Source organism: Triturus cristatus, chromosome 1_1, assembly GCF_964204655.1.
Source record: "Triturus cristatus chromosome 1_1, aTriCri1.1, whole genome shotgun sequence".
In the NCBI taxonomy this organism is placed as follows: domain Eukaryota; kingdom Metazoa; phylum Chordata; class Amphibia; order Caudata; family Salamandridae; genus Triturus; species Triturus cristatus.
The window spans coordinates 590,574,833-590,601,118 of record NC_140579.1 but is presented as its reverse complement, the minus strand read 5'-3'; the positions used below and the strand labels follow the sequence as shown (position 1 = coordinate 590,601,118).

At 45.8% G+C, this 26,286-nt stretch overlaps 1 protein-coding gene across 7 annotated transcripts in view; it reads left to right on the top strand.

Moving 5' to 3' along the window:
- BLTP3A (bridge-like lipid transfer protein family member 3A) overlaps window positions 1-26,286 on the top strand; it is a 1,033,704-nt gene that overhangs the window by 426,855 nt on the left and 580,563 nt on the right. For all 7 annotated transcript variants that reach the window (XM_085645841.1, XM_085645832.1, XM_085645827.1 and 4 more), the window contains one exon: window positions 10,401-10,534. In XM_085645841.1, the coding sequence (XP_085501967.1) occupies window positions 10,401-10,534 (134 nt within the window). The remainder of the gene's footprint in view (window positions 1-10,400; window positions 10,535-26,286) is intronic.

Below are 26,286 nucleotides of genomic sequence, written 5' to 3'. Positions count from 1 at the left end.
GTCTGGACTTCCATCACCACAGACAGGTGGGTAAGACAAATTATCCAGTCTGGCTACTGCCTCGAACTAATACAATCCCCCCCAAACATACCACCCAAACAACGTCCAATGTCCTCACATCATCTCTCTCTCCTCAAACAAGAAGTTCAATCCCTGTTACAAAAACATGCGATAGAACCAGTCCCTCTTCAACATCAGGGAACAGGGGTATATTCCCTATACTTCCTCATTCCCAAAAAGGACAAAACATTAAGGCCCATACTGGATCTCAGACTACTAAACCAGTATATACATTCAGATCATTTTCATATGACCACCCTCCAACAAGTCCTCCCACTGTTACAACAGGGAGACTTCCTTGCCACATTGGATCTCAAGGACGCATACTTTCACATCCCTATGCATCCCGCTCACAGAAAATATCTACGATTTGTGGTAGATGGGCAACACTATCAATTTACAGTTCTCCCATTCGGAGTAACAACAGCACCCAGAGTGTTCACCAAGTGCTTAGCAGTCGTGGCAGCGCACCTCAGAAGACAACAGATCCATGTCTTCCCCTATCTGGACGATTGGCTCATAAAAGCCAATACTCACCAAAAATGCGTTCTCCACACTCATCGCACTATTCAAACCCTCCACAATTTGGGATTCACTATCAACTACCCCAAATCCCATCTACAGCCTTCCCACTTACATCAGTACCTAGGAGCAACCATAGATACATCCAAAGCCATAGCTTATCCCAGCACTGCCAGGATAGCCAGTATACAAAATCTCATCTCTCAATTTCAAACTCATCCATCTCTTCCAGCAAGAGTGTTCATGCAGCTCCTAGGCATGATGGCGTCATGCATCTCCATAGTCCCACACGCACGACTTCAAATGCGTCCCTTACAGGAATGTCTAGCACAACAGTGGAACCAAGCTCACGGACAACTTAGCGATCTGGTGTTGGTGGACAGTCGCTCACTTCGCTCACTGAAATGGTGGAACACCATCAACCTGTCCAAAGGGCGGCTGTTCTTAGAGCCTCTTCCACAAGTTGTGCTAACTACCGACGCATCTCTCACGGGGTGGGGAGCCCACCTCCTTCACCATACCACTCAGGGCAGATGGACCAGTCAACAAAAACTGCTCCACATCAACCACCTGGAACTCTTAGCAGTGTTCCTGGCACTAAAATCCTTTCAGGTACACCTACAGAACAAAACTGTCCTCATACGCACAGACAACATGACGACAATGTATTATATACAGAAACAAGGAGGGACACATTCTCTCCAACTGTCCCAACTGGCACAGCAAATCTGGAGATGGGCAATTCCCCAAAACATCTACCTGTTAGCAGAACATCTCCCAGGAATCCACAATCAGGTGGCCGACCTCCTAAGTCGCCACACACAGCAGATCCACGAATGGGAATTACACCCCAAGGTTCTACTCCCCTTCTTCCAAAAATGGGGACAACCAAACATAGACCTGTTCGCCACTCCCGAAAACACAAAATGCCCAACCTTCGCCGCCAGGTTTCCACACCCACAGTCGAAGGGCAATGCCCTATGGATGAACTGGTCAGGCAGATTTGCGTACGCTTTTCCGCCTCTCCCACTCGTTCCATTTGTGGTACGCAAACTGAAACAACAGTCGCTAACACTAATACTGGTAGCTCCCACTAGGGCACGTCAACCGTGGTTCACCACACTTCTGGAACTATCTTTAGTTCCACATCAAAGGCTACGCCTCTCCCCGGATCTATTAACCCAGAACCATGGAGAAATCAGACACCCCGATCCTCAAACACTGAACCTGGCGATCTGGCTCCTGAGGTCTTAGAGTTCGGGTACCTCAATCTCCCTCCAGACTGTATGAATATCATAAAGGAAGCTAGACGACCTACTACTAGAGCATGTTATGCCGCAAAATGGAAACGATTTGCCATCTACTGCGCTAATAATGACATACATCCATTGGATGCTTCCATCCAAAACATCATTTGCTATCTACTACACTTGCAAAGATGCAATCTAGCGTACTCCTCTATACGTTTACACCTAGCAGCCTTGGCAGCCTACTTGCAAAATAGGCAACACCTGTCCCTTTTTAAGGTACCAGCCATCAAAGCGTTTATGGAAGGTCTCAAAATAATTCTTCCCCCAAGATTACCACCTTCCCCAGTGTGGAATCTCAATGTGGTTCTAACAAGACTTATGGGTCCCCCATTTGAACCTATGCACAAATGTGAATTACAATTCCTAACATGGAAGGTAGCCTTCCTTATCGCAATCACTTCCCTACGAAGAGTAAGTGAAATACAAGCCCTTACGCTAGAGGAACCTTTCTTACAACTACACCGTAACAAAGTGGTTCTTAGGACAAACCCTAAATTTCTTCCAAAAGTGATTTCCCCTTTCCACCTTAACCAATCAGTAGAGCTACCAGTCTTTTTCCCTAACCCAGACTCCGTAGCTGAAAGGGCCCTACATACCTTAGATGTCAAAAGAGCCTTGCTTTATTACATCGACAGGACAAAACCTTTTCGAAAGACAAAACAACTTTGTTGCTTTCGCACCACCACATAAAGGCAATCCCATCTCCAAATCCGGTATAGCCCGGTGGATAGTTAAGTGCATCCAAATATGCTACCAAAAGGCTAAACGTACACTTACAGTTCCCCCTAGGGCGCACTCCACGCGTAAAATAGGGGCTTCTATGGCCTTCTTAGGTAACATTCCCATAGACATTTGCAAGGCAGCCACGTGGTCTACCACGCATACCTTCACTAAACACTACTGTGTTGATGTGCAAGCCAAACAACAGGCCTCAGTAGGCCAGGCTGTCCTAAAAACTTTATTTCAAACTGCTGCAACGGATACAGGCGACCACCGCTAAGGGGAAGCACTGCTATATAATCTATCCTCAGTGTGTGATCTGCAGCTCATATGCCTCGAACGGAATATGCTACTTACCAGTATGCATCTGTTCTTGGCATGTAGAGCTGCAGAGTCACACACGCCCACCCGCCTCCCCGGGACCTGTATCTGTTCCGGCATCTGTCTTACTTAGACATTGCACATGGACATCCTTTCTTTCATTCCTATACACTCCATCTTTTCCCATCATGGCGAAAAAACAATCTGACGATGGAGTGGATGCCCATGCGCACTGTTGTCCAGGGGAGGAGTCACCAATCTCGTGACCAAAGGCTTCTTCCGAAGACAACTACAACCTGCAATCATCCGAGCCCAACACCAGATGGTGATCTTATCCTCAGTGTGTGACTCTGCAGCTCTACATGCCAAGAACAGATGCATACTGGTAAGTAGCATATTCCCTCTTTGGTCCTGAGGTCTATCAGGCGCTTGAGAAAATGAAAAAGGACACTGCAGTCGCTAATTCCATGGAAGCGCTCCAGTCTCCTTCAAACAGAAGCTCCTTTTGTTGTCATCTAACCGAGCAGGGTCCAAAACCACACCCTCAGACCAGAACACCACCTCTTACACAGGTAATAACCAGTCCTCTTTCGAGGATGATTTAGAGGAAACAACTCTAAAGGCAGGGTTAAGGGCACCACACCCCGTAACTCCCCTTCCCCTAATATGCAGTGACTTCCCCACGCTTCCCCCCAACCATACTACACCTGTCGAAGGAAGACTTAAACAGGTTCTCCCCATTTGGCAATCTATAACAACCGACAAATGGGTGATCGGAATTATCCAATATGATTATTGCCTGGAGCTTACCACCAATCCTCCAAACATTCCGCCTCACTCTCACAAATTGTCTCCAGACCACTTGCAGTTGCTCGAACAGGAAGTGCAATCTCTCTTATTAAAAGGAGCCATATAACCAGTTCCATTACAGTACCAAGGTTCAGGGGTTTACTCTCTCTATTTTCTAATTCCCAAAAGTACAGCTCCTTAAGACCTATTCTGGATCTCAGGGAGTTAAACCAATATATACTATTAGAGCACTTTCACATGGTAACCCTTCAAAAAGTACTTCCACTTTTACAGGAAGGAGATTTTACGTCTACTCTAGACTTAAAGGATGCATATTTTCATGTTCCAATTCATCCAGCACATCACAAATACCTCCGATTTGTGATAGCAGGCAAACATTACCAATTCAAAGTACTCCTGTGTGGAGTGACTACTGCTCCCAGAGTATTTACCAAATGTCTGGCAGTAGTTGCAGCTCATCTCCGAAGGCAACATATTCACATCTTCCCCTACCTACCCGACTGGCTTAACAAAATGGTCTACGATACACTCAGACCACAATAGACCTACTTCATCAGCTGGGCTTTACGGTCAATGCAGAGAAATCTCACCTGCAATCTTACCTAGGGGCCACTCTAGACACTATCAAAGCTCTAGCCTCTCCCAATGTAACCAGAATTCACAACATTCAGTCTAATACTATAGTTTCAATCCAACCAAACATTACCAGCCAGAGTGTTCATGCAACTGCTGGGAATGATGGCGTCTTGCATCACAATTGTACCCCACGCAAGACTCCACATGCGTCCCCTACAAGAGTGCTTAGCATGTCAGTGGAATCAGTGGCAGGGTCAATTAACCAATCTAGTGTTGATAGACGGTCACACCCTTCACTCTCTGCAGTGGTGGAACCCACAAAATGTATCAAAAGGACGGCCTTTCATCGATCCCAGTTTTTTCATCCCACTTAAAGCCCTGCATTCACATAAATGTAGGAGTACTTCACCCGACATACTAGCTGCATGAGTGTTGGCTCATCCGCTTCAAAGTCGTATTTTTCCTCCCACCCCACAAACTCCTCTTCGCCCTCAAATTCTTGGTGTTATGATTATTTACTAACAATTTGGCAAAATAACTTCCACTAGCTAACGTTTTAGAAAGAAGACATAACCACATTTCCAACTAATGCCCGCAAGCCCTTAACGATGGGTAGGTAATATTAGTTCGGAAACATAAGTGTCTTCATTAAATTCATAAACACTGAATTAGTGTTGGATATCAAAATACTTCTCACTGAAAGAAAGCCTCTTCCTATGCATAAAACAATGACTAGGTAAAAGTGCCGCTCTTCTGTGTACAGATACTTAGAAAAAACCTTTAGTAAAATTCAGTTCTGTTCGAGTTGAAAGCAGTTTTTACCAAATTGTAATACCCACTTAGGGTAATTATACAGCCTCACTTCCCATCCCTACCATGCGCTGCTCATGACCGCACACAAAAACAAAAATAACATCAGTGTCATTACTGGTGCACTTATCACAATACCATTGACATGAACGAGACATCACCTAAGCTGCGATGGGAGTAGAAGAGCAATATAGGTCACTGTGGATGACCAGATCCTACCCATGTTCAGTGTATCTTTTTCTTTTCCACGGAGTAAACTTTGTAAAAGAAAATGATGTTACTTACCCAGTAAGCATCTGTTCTTGGCATGTAGAGCTGTAGATTCACATGCTTTGGATACTCCTGCCATCTAGTGTTGGTTCCGGATGTTTGCAAGTTGTTTTTCTTCTAAAGTCTTTCCTAGTTACAAGGTAAGGTGACTCCTCCTTTCGGTGATAGTGCGCATGGGCATCGACTCCATTGTTAAATTGTTTTCCCGCATGAAGGTGAGAATGGAGTAAGTAAGTGTAGTATAGAGATGTTCATGCGTATGAATATATAAATGAAGAACTGCAACAGCTATAGGTGCCCGGGAAAGCGGGTGGGGGCATGTGAATCTACAGCTCTATATGCCAAGAACAGATGCTTACTGGGTAAGTAACAATCTGTTCAAGGCATGTGTGCTGTAGATACACATGCTTTGCACAGACTACAAAGCAGTATACTCCCAAAGTGGTGGCTAATCTGTAGATGTTGCAGTTGTTTGAAACAGTGTTTTAAGTACTGCTTGGCCTAAATTAGCTTGTTGGTGTGCTAACACATTTACAAAATAGTGTTTGGTAAATGTGTGAGGTGTAGACCATGTAGCTGCTTTACATATGTCAGCTAGAGGTATATTACCTAATAAGGCCATAGTAGCCCCTATTTTGCGAGGGGAATGCGCTCTAGGGAGTATGGATAAAGACCTTTTAGCTTTTGCATAGAATGTTTGAATGCATTTAACAATCCATCTTGAAATGCCAGATTTAGAGATGGGATTGCCTTTGTGAGGTGGAGCAAATGCAACACACAGTTGTTTTGTTTTGTGAAAATCTTTAGTTCTTCAATGTAGTACAATAAAGCTCTTTTGACATCAAGCCTGTGAAGAGCTTGTTCTGCTACAGCAGTGGTTCCCAAAGTGTGCGCCACAGCACCCCGGTGCGCCGTGATGAGAATCCTTCTGTGTCTAGTTCCGAAGCTCAGGCAAACATCCCTCACACTAATTCTAGTAGCTCTCACATGAGCCCTTCAACTATGGTACACCACTCTGTTTGACCTCTCAGTAGTTCCACATCAGAAGCTGCATCTCACTTCCAGGCTCCTCAAGCAGAACCATGGAGAAATCAGACATCCAAATTCCAAAGAACTAAACTTAGCAATCTGGATCCTGAAGTCATAGAGTTTGGTTATTTAAATCTACCACCAGACTGTATGACTATTCTAAAAGAGGTAAGAAAACCTACTACCAGAGCTTGTTATGCAGCAAAGTGAAAAAGATTTGTGTCTACTGTAATAACATCAAAATCAATCCTTTAGATGCTTCTACACAAAATATTATCTGTTACCTGTTACACTTGCAGCAAACTGGACTGGCTAATACATCTATGCGTTTGCAGCTGTAGCTGCGTATTTGCAGAACAGGCAGCATTTATCACTACTTCAAGTTCCAGTGATCAAAGCCTTCATGAAAGGCATGAAAAATGCCACCAAGAATGCCCCCCGCGCCAGTATGGATTCTCAACATTGTCATTACACCTTTTAAACCATTGCACAATTGTCCTTTGCAGTTTCTTTCATGGAACGTTTCTTTCCTCATTGCAATCACTTCATTAAGGAGAGTTGGTGTGCTACAGGCATTTACCTTGGAAGAACCCTTCTTTCAGCTCCATAAAGACAGAGTAGTTCTTCGCACCAACCCTAAATTCCTTCCCAAAGTGGTTTCTGCTTTTCATATAAAACAATCAGTTGAGTTACCTGTGTTTTTTCCTGAACCTGATTCTGTAGCACAGTGGTTCCCAAACTTTTTGACCCGTGGCTCCCTTGACCTAATTGGCAGTTGGCCGTGGCTCCCCACCATGTTTTTACCGGCGCACCGGGGTGGCGCAGCACACACTTTGGGAACCACTGGTCTACATGAAGAATCAAGCCTAGATGTGATGGATTTAGAGAGTAGCCATCACCATCAAAACACTTTATTTGCAATCACAAAGATCTTATAAAGTATATCTCAATTGCTAGCGAAAGGCTCCAGGAGCTCCGTGGCGTTACAAGAAGTTTATATGGGGTGGGCGCTGATGAACCCAAGATGGCTCACCAGATCCCATCTACCGGTGCAGTTCTAAAAAGCAGGTGTCAAGATGGGTCCCTATTGGGCTCTCCATTTTTGCCTTCACCCTCAGGATGGAAAAATAAATCTCAACTCTGTAGAAGTCACTTCACTGCCTTTGAGGTAACTTCAAAAACACTTGTTATAGTTCTTTCACAGTCTCATCATTTCAGAACTGAATCATTTTCAATATTATATACAACAAAGCCATAGTTATTGCTTATTTGTGTTATGCCACTAAGAATCATTGGCACAGCTAATAGTCCTGGCTTGTTGTAAGTGTAATGTTTGTTGTATTATATATCTGGATGCAATGACAGAAGCAGCATATTACCAGTCAGGCAGCACACTATGCTGAGCACATATTAAGCCACGCTTTTATTACATCAGCCACGCCCCTTTGAGACCCCCCAGTTTTTTCATCCCACTTAAAGCCCTGCATTCACATAAATGTAGGAGTACTTCACCCGACATACTAGCTGCATGAGTGTTGGCTCATCCGCTTCAAAGTCGTATTTTTCCTCCCACCCCACACACCCCTCTTCGCCCTCAAATTCTTGGTGTTATGATTATTTACTAACAATTTGGCAAAATAACTTCCATGTGTAATTGTGCTGAACTGTAATGTGAAACCAGAGCTACAGGGTCCCTTTGAAACATCAGCACAGCCTCAAACTGATTGATACGGTGCAACGCGCACAACAGTCAGAATTAATTTAAAGCCCCTCCAGCTGTTCTACAAACATTGCAGCCTTTTATTGCATTTCCAGCACGCTCGCTGTCCAAGTTAATGCTTCAGGACGCACCGCTCTTTCTCTCAGCCAAATTCCCTGTGATGCGATAGATTAGGGAATGAGAGCAGGAAGTGGACAGAAAACACTCTGCGCCAATGTCTTAAAGCATGTACGACGCGTGTTGTGCTTTGGCTGCAATTTCCACGACCCACATCCTGCGCGGCGCCCCTGGCTTCTCATCACGGCGCACCGGGGTGCTGTGGCGCACACTTTGGGAACCACTGCTGTAGCAGAACAAGCTCTTCACAGGCTTGATGTCAAAAGAGCTTTATTGTACTACATTGAAGAACTAAAGATTTTCACAAAACAAAACAACTGTGTGTTGCATTTGCTCCACCTCACAAAGGCAATCCCATCTCTAAATCTGGCATTTCAAGATGGATTGTTAAATGCATTCAAACATTCTATGCAAAAGCTAAAAGGTCTTTATCCATACTCCCTAGAGCGCATTCCCCTCGCAAAATAGGGGCTACTATGGCCTTATTAGGTAATATACCTCTAGCTGACATATGTAAAGCAGCTACATGGTCTACACCTCACACATTTACCAAACACTATTTTGTAAATGTGTTAGCACACCAACAAGCTAATTTAGGCCAAGCAGTACTTAAAACACTGTTTCAAACAACTGCAACATCTACAGATTAGCCACCACTTTGGGAGTATACTGCTTTGTAGTCTGTGCAAAGCATGTGTATCTACAGCACACATGCCTTGAACAGATTGTTACTTACCCAGTAAGCATCTGTTCTTGGCATATAGAGCTGTAGATTCACATGCCCCCACCCGCTTTCCCGGGCACCTATAGCTGTTGCAGTTCTTCATTTATATATTCATACGCATGAACATCTCTATACTACACTTACTTACTCCATTCTCACCTTCATGCGGGAAAACAATTTAACAATGGAGTCGATGCCCATGCGCACTATCACCGAAAGGAGGAGTCACCTTACCTTGTAACTAGGAAAGACTTCTTAGAAGAAAAACAACTTGCAAACATCCGGAACCAACACTAGATGGCAGGAGTATCCAAAGCATGTGAATCTACAGCTCTACATGCCAAGAACAGATGCTTACTGGGTAAGTAACATCATTTTCTTTTACAAAGTTTACTCCGTGGAAAAGAAAAAGATACACTGAACATGGGTAGGATCTGGTCATCCACAGTGACCTATATTGCTCTTCTACTCCCATCGCAGCTTAGGTGATGTCTCGTTCATGTCAATGGTATTGTGATAAGTGCACCAGTAATGACACTGATGTTATTTTTGTTTTTGTGTGCGGTCATGAGCAGCGCATGGTAGGGATGGGAAGTGAGGCTGTATAATTACCCTAAGTGGGTATTACAATTTGGTAAAAACTGCTTTCAACTCGAACAGAACTGAATTTTACTAAAGGTTTTTTCTAAGTATCTGTACACAGAAGAGCGGCACTTTTACCTAGTCATTGTTTTATGCATAGGAAGAGGCTTTCTTTCAGTGAGAAGTATTTTGATATCCAACACTAATTCAGTGTTTATGAATTTAATGAAGACACTTATGTTTCCGAACTAATATTACCTACCCATCGTTAAGGGCTTGCGGGCATTAGTTGGAAATGTGGTTATGTCTTCTTTCTAAAACGTTAGCTAGTCTATTCTAGTAATGTAATACATTTATGAAAATCTAGGGTTCTGGTCCCTTAATGCAAAATGTTCCAGCACTGGCACAAGGTGCCGCACATGGCATACGACCACTTGCCAGCTATGGCGGTACTTTATTTTAAATTCTCCACAGTAGCATTATAGACGTTATTTGTTGCATTATAGATGGCTGTTTTGCAAATGTTCGTAGTTTTCCTTGCTTCAGTTCTCTTTTTGAAATCTTCACATCCTAAATCTCATCACCGTCCCCTCTTCTACAGCATAAATAACGGCCTCGCATAAATTGTTTTCCATGAGCCTCCGATCTGAAAGGCACCTTCATCCCATCTCTGCCGACGGGCGTGTACCGCGGTATCGTATCCATTTGACTCCTTCACTGCCTCTCACCCTACCCTGTCCCTGTAGTGGAAGAAAGCACACTGTTTCATTGTTATGAAATCCTTACCGCGGCCGAGACCCGCTAACTCAAGCCTCCCTTCTCATTTCAGACACTCTGTCCACGTCTCGGAGCAGTGAGCCGGAGACGGGCTTCCCGAAGATCGCGAGGCCCTCCCGCCCCGCGTGGAGCCGGCTGCGCTCCAGCTGCGTGGTGGTGAGGGTGGATGGGCTCGACATCCATCAGGTGGGTCAGTGGGTGGATGAAGAAGTGCGGAGCTACCTCTGGCACAGCTGAGTGATTATACAAAAAAGTGATAGATGGAAATGATTGAATCAGTCTCAACTAGAGGTCAGGAATCCACCCCATGGTTTTTTAGTCATCTGTGCCATTACCAAGTCCAGCCATTTGAAAATTTCTCCCACCCCCTCCAGAGATACAGACACGCCCAAAGTCTAAACGGGGATATGAGTAACTCAGAAGCATTTGTGACAACAGGCCCAATGTTGAATTAGAAAGCGTGATTCAGGCATTTACAGCCAAGGCTTGTTTCTTGCTTAAGAGATCAGTAGGAACAAGTTCCAGCCCAAGAGATTTCATGGTAACTGCTCTTACTTTAGTAGGTTTCTGCTGCTCTGCTTTTCTGCTGCGTGTGAAAGCCGGTTCTACATCTGGCCTAGGCCTTTTCATTGAGTTGTTTTCATCCCCTGTTGTTTTATTTTGTCTTCACAGCACACTTTTTCTCTCTTCTCACTGTTTTTTATTTTCTTCTTATTCATCATCTCGTCTTTTGTTTGACTTTGAAACCCGTGATGTCATTCAGGGTGCTTCTAGTCTCGCTATTAGGTATGAATTGCTCTTTAATTAGTTTTCTGTCTTTTGATTGCGAATATATAACTAGAGAAGAATGAGTCTCCATGACTGTCTAGTTCACCTTTTTGTGCTTGTGACCTTTACCTTTCTTTATCTGGTGGTCAAATAGACTTCTTTTAGTTTTCCTTTCTTCTTGTAACATACGTGTTGAACTGTGCACTGTATGGCAGAGTGTCTGGATTCCAACATGTGATGTATATGTGTGTGGAAGTAATCGGAGATACTCAAACACAAAAAGCATGAAGGTTAGACTGTTCCTATCTCCCCCTTGCATATTTGCTCACCAGTTAAACTCAGTTTCTTATTTTACCGAATGATTATGTGATCAGCAATTCAAAAAAGCACTACGTTTGCGTATTACTGCCTTTATCAAGAGAGAAAAAAACGCAAATCTGAGACAGTCAGAAAAGCACGCCCTCAAAAAAATGTGGATTTAAAATTACAAAACAGGAAAGGCTCATGGCTGTCTTTTATTCGAGTTAATGGAGGAAACCCATTGAGATATAGTTGCTAGTTAGTCAGGTTTGTCTCCTCCTATAACGCTGCATTCCAGAGGGATCCCAATTGATGCCCCCCACCTGCATGGCATCCGTTTTGAGCATCCATAGCAATGGTCTTGACTTCAAACGTGGGGGACCTGAATTAATCTCAGGGGGCACCAAGCACTGACCAAATGGACCATCATGCTGAAAACAGTTCTGTGTGGTCGGGGGAAAAAACATGTATACAGGCTACAAAATACCTTCAAAGCCTAACTGTTAAGTTTTCAGAATGTTAATGTGTGGCATTTTCATGGTTTCAGTGTACTTATGAGTTGCACTCAACTACCAAATGTGTGACACTTAGTGTGACATTATCTTGCGAGTGAATCCTAGCAGCGAAGTGCATGGAAAGAGATGAATATTGGAAATTTCACCTTTTTGATCACTAAGACCTAAACTATTTTGAAACTGTTTCAAAACCCCTGAAATGGAACATTTGTGTGCCCAGCAGATATAAAAGTAAATAAATCATCCTTAAACGTCTCATACCCCCATGCCATTGCACTTTATTGCGCCCTATTACAGTTAAGCACACACTGCTGAGATCAAATGAACACAGGGCAGATATTTTGATGTTGCTGGCAGTACAAAATAAGTAAAATCACTGAAAGCTGGTATTTTTACATTTGATCTGTACATAATTCAAAGATAAATATAAATAGAAAGCACTTTAAAGCTGTTCTATAGGTGATCCTTGACTAATACTTAAAGTAAACATATATAGAAATGGCACATTACAAATAAATACAGGTTTGTCTCCAGTCCTGTTTAGTCTCAGGTCCAGGTTTTGCAGACTCTTTGAACAACAACTAATGGCCATTCCATTTTCTCTTGAAAAGGTATCCGCCTTAAGGTGACTCACCTGACAGCTGCATTCCACCAGTGCCTCCTGGAGTGTGGCTCCAAGCTGAGAGCTTTACCCTAGCTGTGTATGCACAATCTTCAGCTGCGACATGTCTTGGTGCATCAGCCGGGGAGGAGGTTGTAGGGCTACAGCCGCAATTTAAAGATACGTCAGAGCACATGGGGAGCCACAGGCATTTCTCTACACGAGTGTCTCGTTCTAGCTCACAGCAGTTTTTACTTCTTAAAAACTCCCCTGCCTGCTGTTTTCCAGGGGGGCAGCCCCACCCAATTAGCAGCAATGCCTTCTTGGGGGCAGCCGGGCAGCAAAGCTGGTGATGCCAGTCACGCACGCTGACAACACAGTGAAGGCTGATCCACACACTCTGTCCCTGTGGCCCGCACCTCAATAAGAAAAGGAATGTTTAATTTGCCCACCACTCAGTTCATAGTTGTAATTCAGTTCCTGCTGTGGAGCACGTTATGAAGCAGTTCTGTCAAGTGCGTATTCATTCGGCACAAATGTAACGTTTGCTGCTAAAAGACCCACATGAAGGTAGCAAATTACAGTAAAAGAAAGGAAATGCTCGCAGACTGGAAGATGTCCTGAACACATGCTTCCGCAACCTGCTTTCGAGAACAAGCACAAGTGTCTGTCAGCATTTACCACCTGAGCCACAAATTCTGGAAAAAAAATGTAAAGTAAGCCGTAACCACAAAATGACAAATTGTCAAAAATGTCAGTAAAGAAACAATGTCGGCACTCCTTCCATCTCGACTTGTGTCACGCAGTGCCAGTGGGGTATCAGGAGACGCTATAAAAGCTTGACTTATGAATTTTAGTGCAGACCGCCACACTAATTTGCGTTTGTCTAACCCCTGATATGTGGTACTTGGTAGGGCTACCCTTCCTCCCCCCATTTCCCATAAAGGTTCACTCGGCGGTTACTGGTATGCTTCAGGAAGACCAGGCTGCCCATAGAATATTAGCAATCGCAATTGATAGCATTTTTATTTGGGATAACTGAGCATACTTCTAACCAAAAGAATGTCCTTTCCGCAGCTTAATTGTTAAAACCTCCAGAGGCAAAGGAAAACAAAAAGACAACCAAAGTTCCCAAGGGGTTCCTAAGTGTGTAATGGTAATTCTCTCAAATGCATATTTTTTTAGAGGATTATATGTATGGCCAACCCATTATTACCGGTGGAAAGGGAAAAAGACCCTTTTCTTTTAAGCATGTCACTCTAATAGTGACATGCTTCATCATGGGGCTCACCCCAACTCCTAAAAGTCGGGGTGGGCTCAACCATATTTCAGGGACCACTTAAAGATATTGTATATGGGGGCGTACCATTAAAGATAAAATTCCTCACCCACTCCTAAAGGATTCTTTAATAGTGGAGTGGGAAGGAAGGTTAAAATATATACAAACGGGTATTAGGATGTGATGGTCCTATGACCCTAGATTCAGCACCAACATGTTTCAGCCCTTCTTACCGGGCCTAAATAAGTCCTGGGCTTTCGTCAGGGTGGGGAGTAATGAGGTTACTTCCACCAGAGACGTGAGTGCATATATGCTATTTGTCTTGTACACTTCTAAGTTTAAAAAAATGGAACAAGCCTAATACTTGCCAACGGTCTGGATGAGGAATTACCACACAACTCAGGGCTGATTCACAAGGGAGCGCAGGAGGAAGGCCTTGTAGTCACACATTCATCAAAGGTCCTGCCCTGCTGGAACCTATTTATGCTACCTGGTGTTGCACAGCCCCATGGAGAACATGCCCAGCCTCCCCAGGCACTCCCTGAGCGTCCAAACAGGATGCTCAGCCAATCACGACATTCGCTGCGAGAGTCCAGAAGTCTGAGGGCTTCTGGTGCTTCTTGCAGATCATGAGAAAGAGGACGGAGGAGAGACGTGCGGTTCCGAAGGAAAAGGTAAGTTAATTTTTTTAATATTATTTGTTTTGTAATCCATTCCCACCACCCCAGTTCTGAGGCAGCTGCCACTGAACATAACGTAAATGTTTGAATTGTTTAGAGCTCCTAATTTTATAGAATAATTGAGAAAAAACTGTTTGTCATTCTGGGAGACCTTGTTGAGATTTTATTTTTACACTATGTAGGCATAATTTGAAGATCACTGATCTATAGACTCTCATTTTGTTCTTTTTATGAAAAGTGTCCTTTGTCTCTGTGCCGCTACTTGTGACAAAAGAAGGTGTGGCCTGGCTCTCCGGATAGCTGTAATTTCATGTACTTCACTCAGTCAGCACTTCTGGGACAGAAACCTTTATCTTCAGTTATGTAGTCACATGCAGTATCTGTTGATTTATCCTGTCCCACCAGTTATAGTACAAAGAAAATTCAGATTGTCAATATTACACCACTCTAACACATCTCCTGCTTCACATTCATTGCTAATGATTCAGAAAACATCATACCTATCCTATCAGTTATTTGTAGCTTTCCATCTTTTCCCTGCAAACTTAAGAACAATTTTTTGATTTTCAGCATTTCATGCGTTTTCTTATCTTATCTGTAGTGATGATTAGTACGATTCATTTGAAGTGAAACACATTTACAAAAAATGTGTAACTTCAACTGAGTAGATGGTAGACGTAAACAAGTACTTTATTTCATATTAATCCTTGTTCAAAGTGAAATTTCACCAGACCCCTTCCCTAAACAACGTGTGGAGAATAGGGGTATGCTACTCTAACTGACTTATTTGAGGTGAAAAAGATGGTGCCTGAATATTTTCTCTAGCTGGATTTCACTTAAACCACTTAAAATACATGAAAACTGCAAAAAGACTCTTACCTAAGCCGGTATTCTGGATTGTTTTTGGTTTTTTACATTTTTCCTTAATCCAGGTATTGCAAGCGCTGAGAATTGCCGTTGTCCTTATTTGTATTTTATATAGGGACAGAGACCAAGAGAGTATTTACTGTGCCATCCTGATCTCTTTCCTTCCCAACAGTCAGGGATTTTCGTGCATTAGCAGGCATGATTCGAAAACTCCTCTAGAGTAGAGAATTAGTGTTACAGTTCGTATGAGCATTAGTCTGGGTGCCCAGTCCTGCCCCACCTGTGCATGACCAGCCATTGCGTTTGGCCAGGAGACTTTACTACATGAGCCCACACTCTTCCTATCTCTTTGTTGGCCGATGTGTTATTTAGTTCACATTTGTAACTCTTGATTCCAGTTTACCAAAAAAAGAAAATGTATCTTTGCCTGTACATTTGCTGTACATGCTGTTCTTGGATACAGTGCCTGGGGTGACCAGCAGGTCCATATCACTTACTGAGAAGAAGCCTGTATATCATGCATGGGAACTTTACATCTAGGTAGTTCTTGCTCTTTTTTTTCCTTTCTTTTCTGGAATTCCACAAAAGGCTATAAGATACTATCTCCGGTCTATGTTTAAGGACCAGTACTGAGGTGGATGCTGGACTTCACTGTGGGACACAAGCTTTGCATGTAGGTAAGAGAAACTAGACACTGTCAAAGCATCGGCAACATCTGTTTGTAGTACTGAGTGGTCACCACTGATCTTCCGAGCCATCTGTTTTCTTTGGGAGGGTGTTTCTCTTGATTTATGTAGTTTTTACTGATTCTTGGAGGGAAAGCACCAAGTCAAAAGACCCTGGGTTCTGTGTTACCACTCACCCTTTTAAAACTAGGCAAAGGATTTAAAAGTATCGCTGAAGTGTGTTTTTGCCTGAGAGCTCCTTTAAACAAGATTGGAGCTTCTTGGGGTTGTTCAGGCTCATTATTCCCAACAAGGTGGCGAGGGAGTATATTGGTAGCATTGTTGCCTGAGACCAATGTTCCCTGTGAACCTACCTTTGGCCTACAAAACAGTAGTGAACTATATATAAAAAAAAAGTGTCCAGGCTGGAACCATAACATGCACTGGGTGTGGCTTTGCCTGTGCATTCACATCCCAGGATAGATACAAAAGAGAAAGTAACACAAGCTAGTATTGAATCCAATATGAATCACTTTTAATTTGGAAGTGATTATTTACTGACACTATCTGCTGTCCTAACTTGGTTACTGGAGATTTTCTCTCAATTTTGGGTGCCTTTTCTTTCCAAATATATTACCATTTCTGTTTAGAAGAGAAGTTTAGTTCTTTTCATTTGATCATTTAACTTACCACCTAATGAATTGTTTGGTTTGCCACTAGCGATTAACGTTCATGATCATAGGTGGTACAGACTCAAAATGCTTCAATCCCATTTCTCCCCCTCCACTGCCCAACATCAGTCAGTTTCAATAGTCTTTCATATAGCTATATGGTGCACAGACACGTTTTATGATGCATTTGACTGCTGATAGAAACTTCTAACCGCAGATTCCTCATCTTAGAATATTCCCCAGGGGTCAGACTGGATCAGGAAAATCTTGAGCAGTACCTCTGCATGCAAGTAGGTGGCGTCGATCGGCTCCATGTTGGCGGTGTCCGCTTTGGAAGTTACGCAGCCGGTGTGTATTTTGGCGTTGCCCTGGCGGCTGACATCAGTTCCTTTCTTTTCACACCTACTACGCAGATCCGGAGAGATTCCTCTGTCGCTTTTTGACCACTTTTTTCAAATTATTGTCGACCATTTTTGTGCAGTTTGCTTCTAGTGTGCTAGGGTTATGTCCCCTATCAAATCTATGCACCCCAAGGCAATCCACAGGTGGGTGATAAAGTTCTTGACACTGCATCAGAAGAAGGCTCCGCATCGTTTGATCTCCCTAGGGAGATCTTGGGACGTGCTCTCCAAGTTGGTTGTTCCCGCTGACAGTCGTCTTCCCACTCCAAAGCATCTTCCTCAAAGTCCAAGAAGAAGAAGTTGAAGTGTTCTTTGGCTTCCGCATCCAAATGACATGCTTTGAGGCCCTGCTCCTGACTCCACCTGCAGAGCCGGCGGTCGGCTGCGCTCCCCACTTCCCTGAGTTCCCTGGAGTCATTGTGACCCACTCCCAAATTTTTTAACAGAATGTTCGAGGCATATGAGCTGCAGATTGTACACTTAGCATAGGTCGCCATCTGGTGTTGGGCCCGGATGTTTGCAGTTTGTTTTTCTTCTTGGACAGTCTTTGGAAGTCACGAGTTTGGTGACTCCTCCTTCGGTCCGTACTGCGCATGGGCTTCGGCTCCATCCTCAGATTGTTTTTTTCCGCCATCGGGCTCGGATGTGATACTTCGTGCTCCGGCTTCGAACTTCTACGGTTCCAGCCTCGACGGAAAATCCTCGATTCTTCGAGTTCCTTCATCATCTTCATCTCTCGAAGCGGCACTTTTCTCCATCCCGTACATCGACACCGGCCTTCGGGCCCTCCGCGACTCCGGTCCCGGCCGATGGAAAGGACTCCGTTCAAAAAGTGCCCAAAATGTGGGTCTAAATTTCCCCACACCGACCTCCATCAGGTGTGTAACCTTTGCCTCTCCCCGGAACACGAGGCTAGAGACTGCCCCGCCTGCAAGTCTTTTCGATCGAAGAAGACCATCCGAGATCGAAGAGCTCGACGCACCATGGCGCACTCATCCTCGGCAGCTCCACCGGACATCTTCGGAGACGACGCCGAAGCTTCGGGGCAAACACACACCGAGCAGGAGGAAGACGTCGTCAGCGCTTCCGAGGCCGACGACTCCGACGTGGAGGACGTTACACCAGCGCAGCGGGCCGTGAGTACTATGCCCCCTCCCACCCCCGCGCCGAAAACCAAAGAGACTCAGGTTACTCCCTCGCCTGCCGGCCTGGGCAAAACCAAAACCAAAACTTCGATCACCCCACCTTCGGGCCCGGTGTCGAAGCACCCAAAGTCTCATGGCAGCTCGGGATCGAGCCAGCCGACACCCGGTGCCGAAAAACAGCATCCGGCACCGAAGACTGCAAAATCCAGCTCGACTCCGAAACCACCGGTGCCGAAGCCTGGACACTCGGTGCCGACCAAACACAAACACAAATCTGTCGGCACCGATGCTCCGGCGCCGAAACATCATTCGACGCCGAAACACCCGGAGACCTCAAAAAAGCATGGCGCACACAGACCATCGAAACCCCCGGTTCCGAAATCACCGGTGCCGACAGACGACTCGACACCGTTGGCTCTGTTTACACCAGACCCTTTACAAAAGACTTTGTCCAAAGATCCAAAGACTGGGCTTTTGACTTTAACTACCAAGAAAAGACGCCTTGATGCTCCGGCTCCTCCTCCTCCACCCAAAAGGAAGGACTCTGCTACTTCTCCCCTCAGAGTGCCCTCCCCACCACCGCCTCCCCTACCCACACCTCCTCCACCGCCTCCACCTCACAGGTCTCCGCCACCTTTACCTCACTACGATCCGGCCCCATCCCCAGATCCAGATGATGGGGATCCGGACAATTACCCGGCGGACCCCCCAATGGATCCCACTCCACCAGGGACCCCAGATCCATGGGAGGATTACAATAACCCTGATATACCCAATGTACCTCAGGACGACCTATACCCATCAAGGCCGTCTCCTCCAGAGGACTCCTTAGGGTTTCATCATTTAGTGCAGAGAGCAGCACACTACCATGGGGTGGACATGCACAGTGAACCAGTAGAAGAAGACTTCCTACTGGATACATTTGATATACAGGACAAATCTACTTCCATTTTACCCATGCTTAAGGGTGTCACCAAGCACGCTACAGAGGTGTTCAAAGACCCTGTCAGAGCCAGAGTACTGAACCCTAGAATAGAGAAGAAGTACAAGGCGGCACCCACAGACCCTGCTTACATCAAGGGCCCTGCTCCCCTAGATTCCCTAGTTGCCTCCACAGCTAGAAAGCGGGCTAACTCCCAATCCTCAGGAGATGCCCCACCGCCAGACAAAGAATCTAAACTTCTGGACGCGTCTGGTAAATGCACCGCCTCCCAAGCTGCAAACATGTGGCGCATTGCAAACACACAAGCACTGCTTGCGCGATATGATAGAGCACACTATGACGAACTAGAGGCTCTTATGCAGCACCTTCCAGAAAAATACAAGCACAAGGCTCATGACCTTATACAGGAGGGTAAACTAATCACAAACACCTCCATTAAGTGTGCCCTCGATGCAGCCGACACTGCTTCTAGGGCCATAAATACCAGTGTCCTGCTTCGCCGCCACGCCTGGCTCAGGATCTCAGGGTTCAAACCAGAAGTCCAGGCATCCATACTCAATCACCCCTTTGACCAGGAAACACTCTTTGGGCCAAAGGTAGACGAAGCGCTCGAAAAGATGAAGAAAGACACAGACACAGCAAAGTCTATGGGGGCACTCCAAACACAAGCCTCCAAACGTTCCTTTCGACGCTCGTCCTTTCGTGGCACAGGTAGAGGCTCCTCCACCGATAACGCCTCTTCCTCCTACAAGTCCCCTCCTCAAAATACCTTTTCAAAGGGCAATCAGAGAGGTGGTTACAGGGGTAACAACAATAAGGGCAGGGGCAAAACCAACAACACCCGTTCTGCCACCCCCCCCGCACAATGACTCCCCTCCGCTCCCCCCAGACCATTCCACTCCGGTCGGGGGCAGACTACAAAACTTTATCCACGTATGGGAGTCCATAACATCGGACAAATGGGTGACCCAAATTATTCGGTCAGGGTACTGTCTAGAGCTAACATCTACCCCACCCAATATCCCACCAAGGCACCGTCCAATGTCTCAAGAACATTCCACACTGCTCAAACAAGAGGTACTTTCACTCCTGCAAAAACATGCTATAGAGCAGGTCCCCGTCAACCAACGAAATCTAGGGGTCTACTCTCTATATTTCTTAATACCAAAGAGAGACGAGACCCTCAGACCCATTCTGGACCTCCGGCCTCTAAATGCCTACATACACTCAGACCATTTTCACATGGTCACTCTACAACAAGTCCTCCCACTCCTCTGCCAGGGAGACTTTCTCACAACCTTGGATCTGAAAGACGCATACTTTCACATTCCAATACACCCCTCTCACAGGAAATACCTCAGGTTCGTGGTGGACGGGCAACATTACCAATTCACGGTTCTCCCCTTCGGGGTCACCACCGCACCACGGGTGTTTACCAAATGCCTAGCAGTAGTAGCAGCACACCTCAGACGTCAACATATTCACGTCTTCCCTTACCTAGACGACTGGCTAATAAAAGCCGCGTCCTACGACCATTGTGTGCAGCATACAAACAGCACCATCCAACTGCTCCACCAGCTAGGCTTCACGGTGAACTACCAAAAGTCCCACCTCATACCATCTCACACAAAGCAATACCTCGGGGCCACTATAGACACCTCCAAGGGTATTGCCTATCCAAACTCAGCCAGAATCACAAGCATTCAAGCCTTACGCAAAACATTCCTTCCTCAGCACTCTCTTCCAGCAAGAGTGTTTATGAAGCTCATAGGAATGATGGCGTCTTGCATTTTCATAGTGCCCCATGCAAGACTCCACATGCGTCCACTTCAAGAGTGCCTAGCACAACAGTGGAACCAGGCCCAGGGTCAGCTGACGGATCTGGTGTTGGTGGACGGCCGCACACATCACTCTCTGCAGTGGTGGAACACCACAAACCTTTCCAAAGGGCGGCCGTTCCTGGACCCGGTTCCTCAAGTGACTCTAACAGCGGACGCATCGCTCTCCGGCTGGGGAGCGCACCTTCTACACCTCACCATGCAAGGTCTATGGACTCCACAGCAAAAATCGCTCCACATCAACCATCTGGAGCTCTTGGCGATCTTTCTAGCCCTAAAATCTTTCCAAAAACAGATTTCGGGCAAAGCAGTCCTCATTCGCACAGACAATATGACTGCAATGTATTATATCCAAAAACAGGGGGGGACACACTCTCCCCAGCTCTCCCGCTTAGCCCAGAGCATATGGAGATGGGCAATTCCTCAAAACATCTTTCTCCTGGCACAGCACGTTCCAGGCGTACAAAACACCATGGCAGATCTGCTCAGCAGACAAACGCAACAAATACACGAATGGGAACTGCATCCACAAGTTCTTCACCCATTCTTCCAACAGTGGGGGCATCCTCAGATAGACCTCTTCGCCACCCACGAAAACAAAAAATGCCCAAGCTTCGCCGCCAGATACCCACACCCATTGTCCAAGGGCAATGCGATATGGATGAACTGGTCAGGCAGATTTGCATACGCCTTTCCACCTCTCCCACTAATTCCATTAGTGGTCAGGAAGCTACAACAGCACTCCCTCACACTCATTCTGGTAGCTCCGACGTGGGCCAGGCAGCCGTGGTACACCACGCTACTACAACTGTCAGTGGTACCACATCAAAAACTGCATCTATCCCCATGCCTCCTAACCCAGAACCATGGAGAAATCAGGCACCCGGACCCAGCTCAGCTCAACCTGGCGATCTGGCTCCTGAAATCCTAGAATTCGGATACCTTAACCTTCCCCCTGATTGTATGAACATCATCATGGAAGCCAGACGTCCTACCACTAGAGCATGCTATGCCGCAAAGTGGAAAAGATTTGTAATTTACTGCCGTAACAATACAATCAACCCTCTAGATGCATCCATACAGCACATCATATGCTATCTACTCCATCTTCACAGGTGTAACCTGGCATATTCATCCATACGCCTACACCTAGCAGCGATCGCTGCCTATCTACAAAACAGGCAGCATTTATCACTCTTCAGAGTGCCCGCTATTAAAGCCTTCATGGAAGGCCTTAAACGAGTAATTCCTCCCAGGGCACCACCTTCCCCTGTATGGAATCTAAATTTAGTTCTTACACGACTAATGGGTCCGCCCTTCGAACCAATGCACAAATGTGAGCTACAGTTTCTCACCTGGAAAACAGCTTTCCTTGTAGCTATCACTTCCCTTAGAAGGGTTGGTGAAATACAAGCGTTCACCATACAGGAACCCTACATACAAATGCATCACAGCAAGGTCATACTTCGCACAAATCCGAAGTTTCTGCCCAAAGTCATTTCCCCCTTCCACCTCAATCAATCAGTGGAATTACCTGTCTTCTTCTCGCAACCCCAATCTGTTGCAGAAAGGGCCTTACACACACTTGATGTAAAAAGGGCGTTACTATACTACATACAAAGAACGCAACCCTTCAGGAAGACTAAACAATTGTTCGTTTCCTTCTCTCCACCACATAAAGGCAACCCCATTTCAAAATCAGGGATAGCTAGGTGGATTGTAAAATGCATACAAATTTGCTATCAAAAGGCAAAGAGAACATTATCTGTTCCCCCTAAAGCCCACTCTACAAGAAAGTTAGGGGCTTCTATGGCTTTTCTAGGGAATATACCCTTAGATGACATCTGCAAGGCAGCCACATGGTCTACACCGCACACCTTCACAAAACACTACTGTGTAGATGTGCATTCCAAGCAGCAAGCTAGGGTGGGCCAGGCTGTACTAAAGACACTTTTTCAAACAGCTGCAACGGATACCGGTGGTCGCCGCTAAGGTTGGGTACTGCTATATAATCTATGCTAAGTGTACAATCTGCAGCTCATATGCCTCGAACGGAATATGCTACTTACCAGTATGCATCTGTTCTTGGCATGTAGAGCTGCAGAGTTGTACACGCCCACCCGCCTCCCCGGCTACCTGTATCCGTTCCAGTACATCTTATTTAGATACAACACATGGGTTTCTCACTGTTATTACTACGCTCCATCATTTCCCTGTTGGCGAAAAACAATCTGAGGATGGAGCCGAAGCCCATGCGCAGTACGGACCGAAGGAGGAGTCACCAAACTCGTGACTTCCAAAGACTGTCCAAGAAGAAAAACAAACTGCAAACATCCGGGCCCAACACCAGATGGCGACCTATGCTAAGTGTACAACTCTGCAGCTCTACATGCCAAGAACAGATGCATACTGGTAAGTAGCATATTCCTTTCCAATTGTATGCATGCCATTTTTGGGCCACCGACTCACTCTTGAGCGTCTTTGTGGCGGTTTTGACCCCAACATTAGCCAGGTCCCCTGGATCTGCCCCTGGATCTGGTCCACTGCTGCCTCCACCCACCCCACTCCAACCCCAGTCCTCCTAACGCCTTTCGCCAATGAGCCTATTGCTGTCTCTGACTCTGAGACGCTCCACCCCTCCAGACTCTGTGGAGGAAGTCGTATCATATGTGAGTATGATGCATAGAGCAGCTGAGGTCCTTGACCTACAACTGCCAGGAGTCAAGACCAACATCTTGCCATAGGTGCTTCACCCGGAGCCGAGATCTACTGAGCCATTGCTCCCCTTTAATGACAACCTCACAGACATTCTTCTGTGGGCATGGGCTAAACCTTGCACAAGGGGCTAAACCTTGCACAGGGGCTCTTGTGCACGGCATGATTGCTCTTAGCCATCGTCCCACCCCAGGAGACCCAGTCTTCCTCTACCACCAACCCTGCCATGAGAGCATGGTAATGCAGGCCTCAGCAGTTAAGGTCAACCCACATTTTTTCCCTTCCACTCCACTGGATAGGGCATCCAAGACGCTTGACACTTTTGGAAAGACAATCTTCTCTTCCACCACCTTGCCCTTGCAGTTGGTGAACATCGCATAACTCTTTGACCAATATTCCCATGCTGTAAGGCAGTGGTTCTTAACCTTTTGACTTCTGTGGACTCCCACTTAATCATTACTGGAACCCGGGTACCCCCACTGAATCATTATTGGAATCCGGTGACTCTCACTGATTCTTTACTGAACCCCAGCAATCATCAAACATGAGTTAACCAAACTAGTATTCATCAAACAAGTAAACAAATAATGAAATGTTTCATTTAATTCATAAACCAGTTTAAAAAATCAAAATTTTAATTTTAATGTGGAGGTTGGTGCTTGTCTTAATTCAATTGAGGCCTGTCATTGTCCTTACTAATATGTTGTTTGATGCACGTGTACTGCTCCCACAAATCTGAGGATGCAAACTTACATTTTAATTCATAAAACATCTTAAAATTGTCAATTTTATGTTTTATTTTATTTTCATACACTTTATTAATCTGTTAATATTGTGTAATTTTCTGAGCAGTTGCGGACCTCCTGAGTCGGACTCGTGGACTCTGAGGGGTCCCCGGACCACTGGTTAAGAACCACTGCTCTTTGGAACTTGGTTGCATAGCTGCTGCCTGTGCACTCTGAAGAAGGCCAAGCGATCTTGAACCACGCATTGGTGGACTGTCGGAACATAGCTAAGTTCGCCATCAGGTGTGGACTGGAGACCAAAGGCTCCTAGGCAGGAACAAAATCTCGATGGTGGCACTTCACCACCATGCCTGGTTGTGGTTCGCTGGGTATGTCCAAGCATCCTTGATTGACATGCTCTTCGATGGCTCGTGACTATTTGGTGACTAAACTGACACAACACTCAATGGTTTTGTGAAAGCTGTGTCAGTGCCAGATCCCTGGGCCTTCCATTGACTTCCCGACCACAGCAGCAGTCCTTTCTTCCCTTACATGTTCATGGCCTGGGCTCCTATGCACGTCCATATTACCAGCCTTGCCCACCCAACTAGCAGGCTTTCCAGCCCTTTCGCTGCCACAGCCTCCAAGCCGTTTTAGTGAGCCCTCCAACTAGCACGACCATCACTTTGGCAGGAGGATCAGGCCCCACCTGTTCCAATGGACCAAAATCACATCCGAAATGTGGGTGGTACAAATTGTGGAGAAGGTTTATGCCCTTCTATTCGTGAAAACTTCCACGTGTGACACCATCCCCAGAACGTCTGACAGAGAACCATCTCTCCTTGGTCCGTCAGAAAGTGCAGGTTCAGTTGGTCAAAGGAGCCATTGAGAGGGTGCCGACATCAGAAGTAGGGTGTGGCTGTTATTCCTGCTACTTTCTGATGCTGATAAAGGAACATAGACCTCCTTTCCATACCAGGTCTGCACCCTCAGCACCTTCCTGAAAAAAGAGATAATCAAGATGATCACTTTGGCTCATATTCTGTTTGCCCTGGACCATGGAGACTAGTTGGTAGCATTGGACTTGCTCAACGCTTATTTTCACATCCCCATCCTGCAAGCTCAGAGGCGTAAGGTGTGGTTCACAGTAGGCTACAAACATTTCCAACTGGCTGTGCTCCCCTTCGGCCTCACCAGTGCCCCCTGGGCGTTCACAAAAGTGATGGTGGTGGTTGCAATACATCTTCGGAGGTTGGGGTCCCAGTCTTCCCCTACTTTGATGACTGGCTCCTTAAGGCGGGTTCTCCCCAGGTAGATATCACCCACCTCCAGACTAGGATGAACCTCCTTCATTCGCTTGGGTTAACTATCAACATGCCAAAGTCACACCTGACTCATTCTCACACTCTTTCATCTGAGCTATTCTGGACATGGTGCAGCTCCACTCTTACCCTTCAGAGCAGAGAGTTCAGGACATTCGGGCTGTGATCCTGATATTTCAACCTCTGTGCTGGATTTTGGTGAGACTGATTCTGAGGCTGCTGGGTCTGAAGGCCTCTTGCATCCTGCTGGTGAAGTACACCTGATGGCATATGTGGACTCTGCAGTGGGCCCTGAAGTCTCAGTGGGCACAGCATCAGGAGAATCTCTCACACCTGGTCGAGATTTCAAAGGAGAATGCAAACAATCTGATGTGGTTGCTTACAAACTGCGATTGGACCAGTGGCAGGCCCCTCTCCCTTCTTGACTCAGAACAATGATGACCGACACATCGCTTCTGGATTGGGGCGTCCAAATAGGAGAAATGAAGATCAGGGGACTCTGG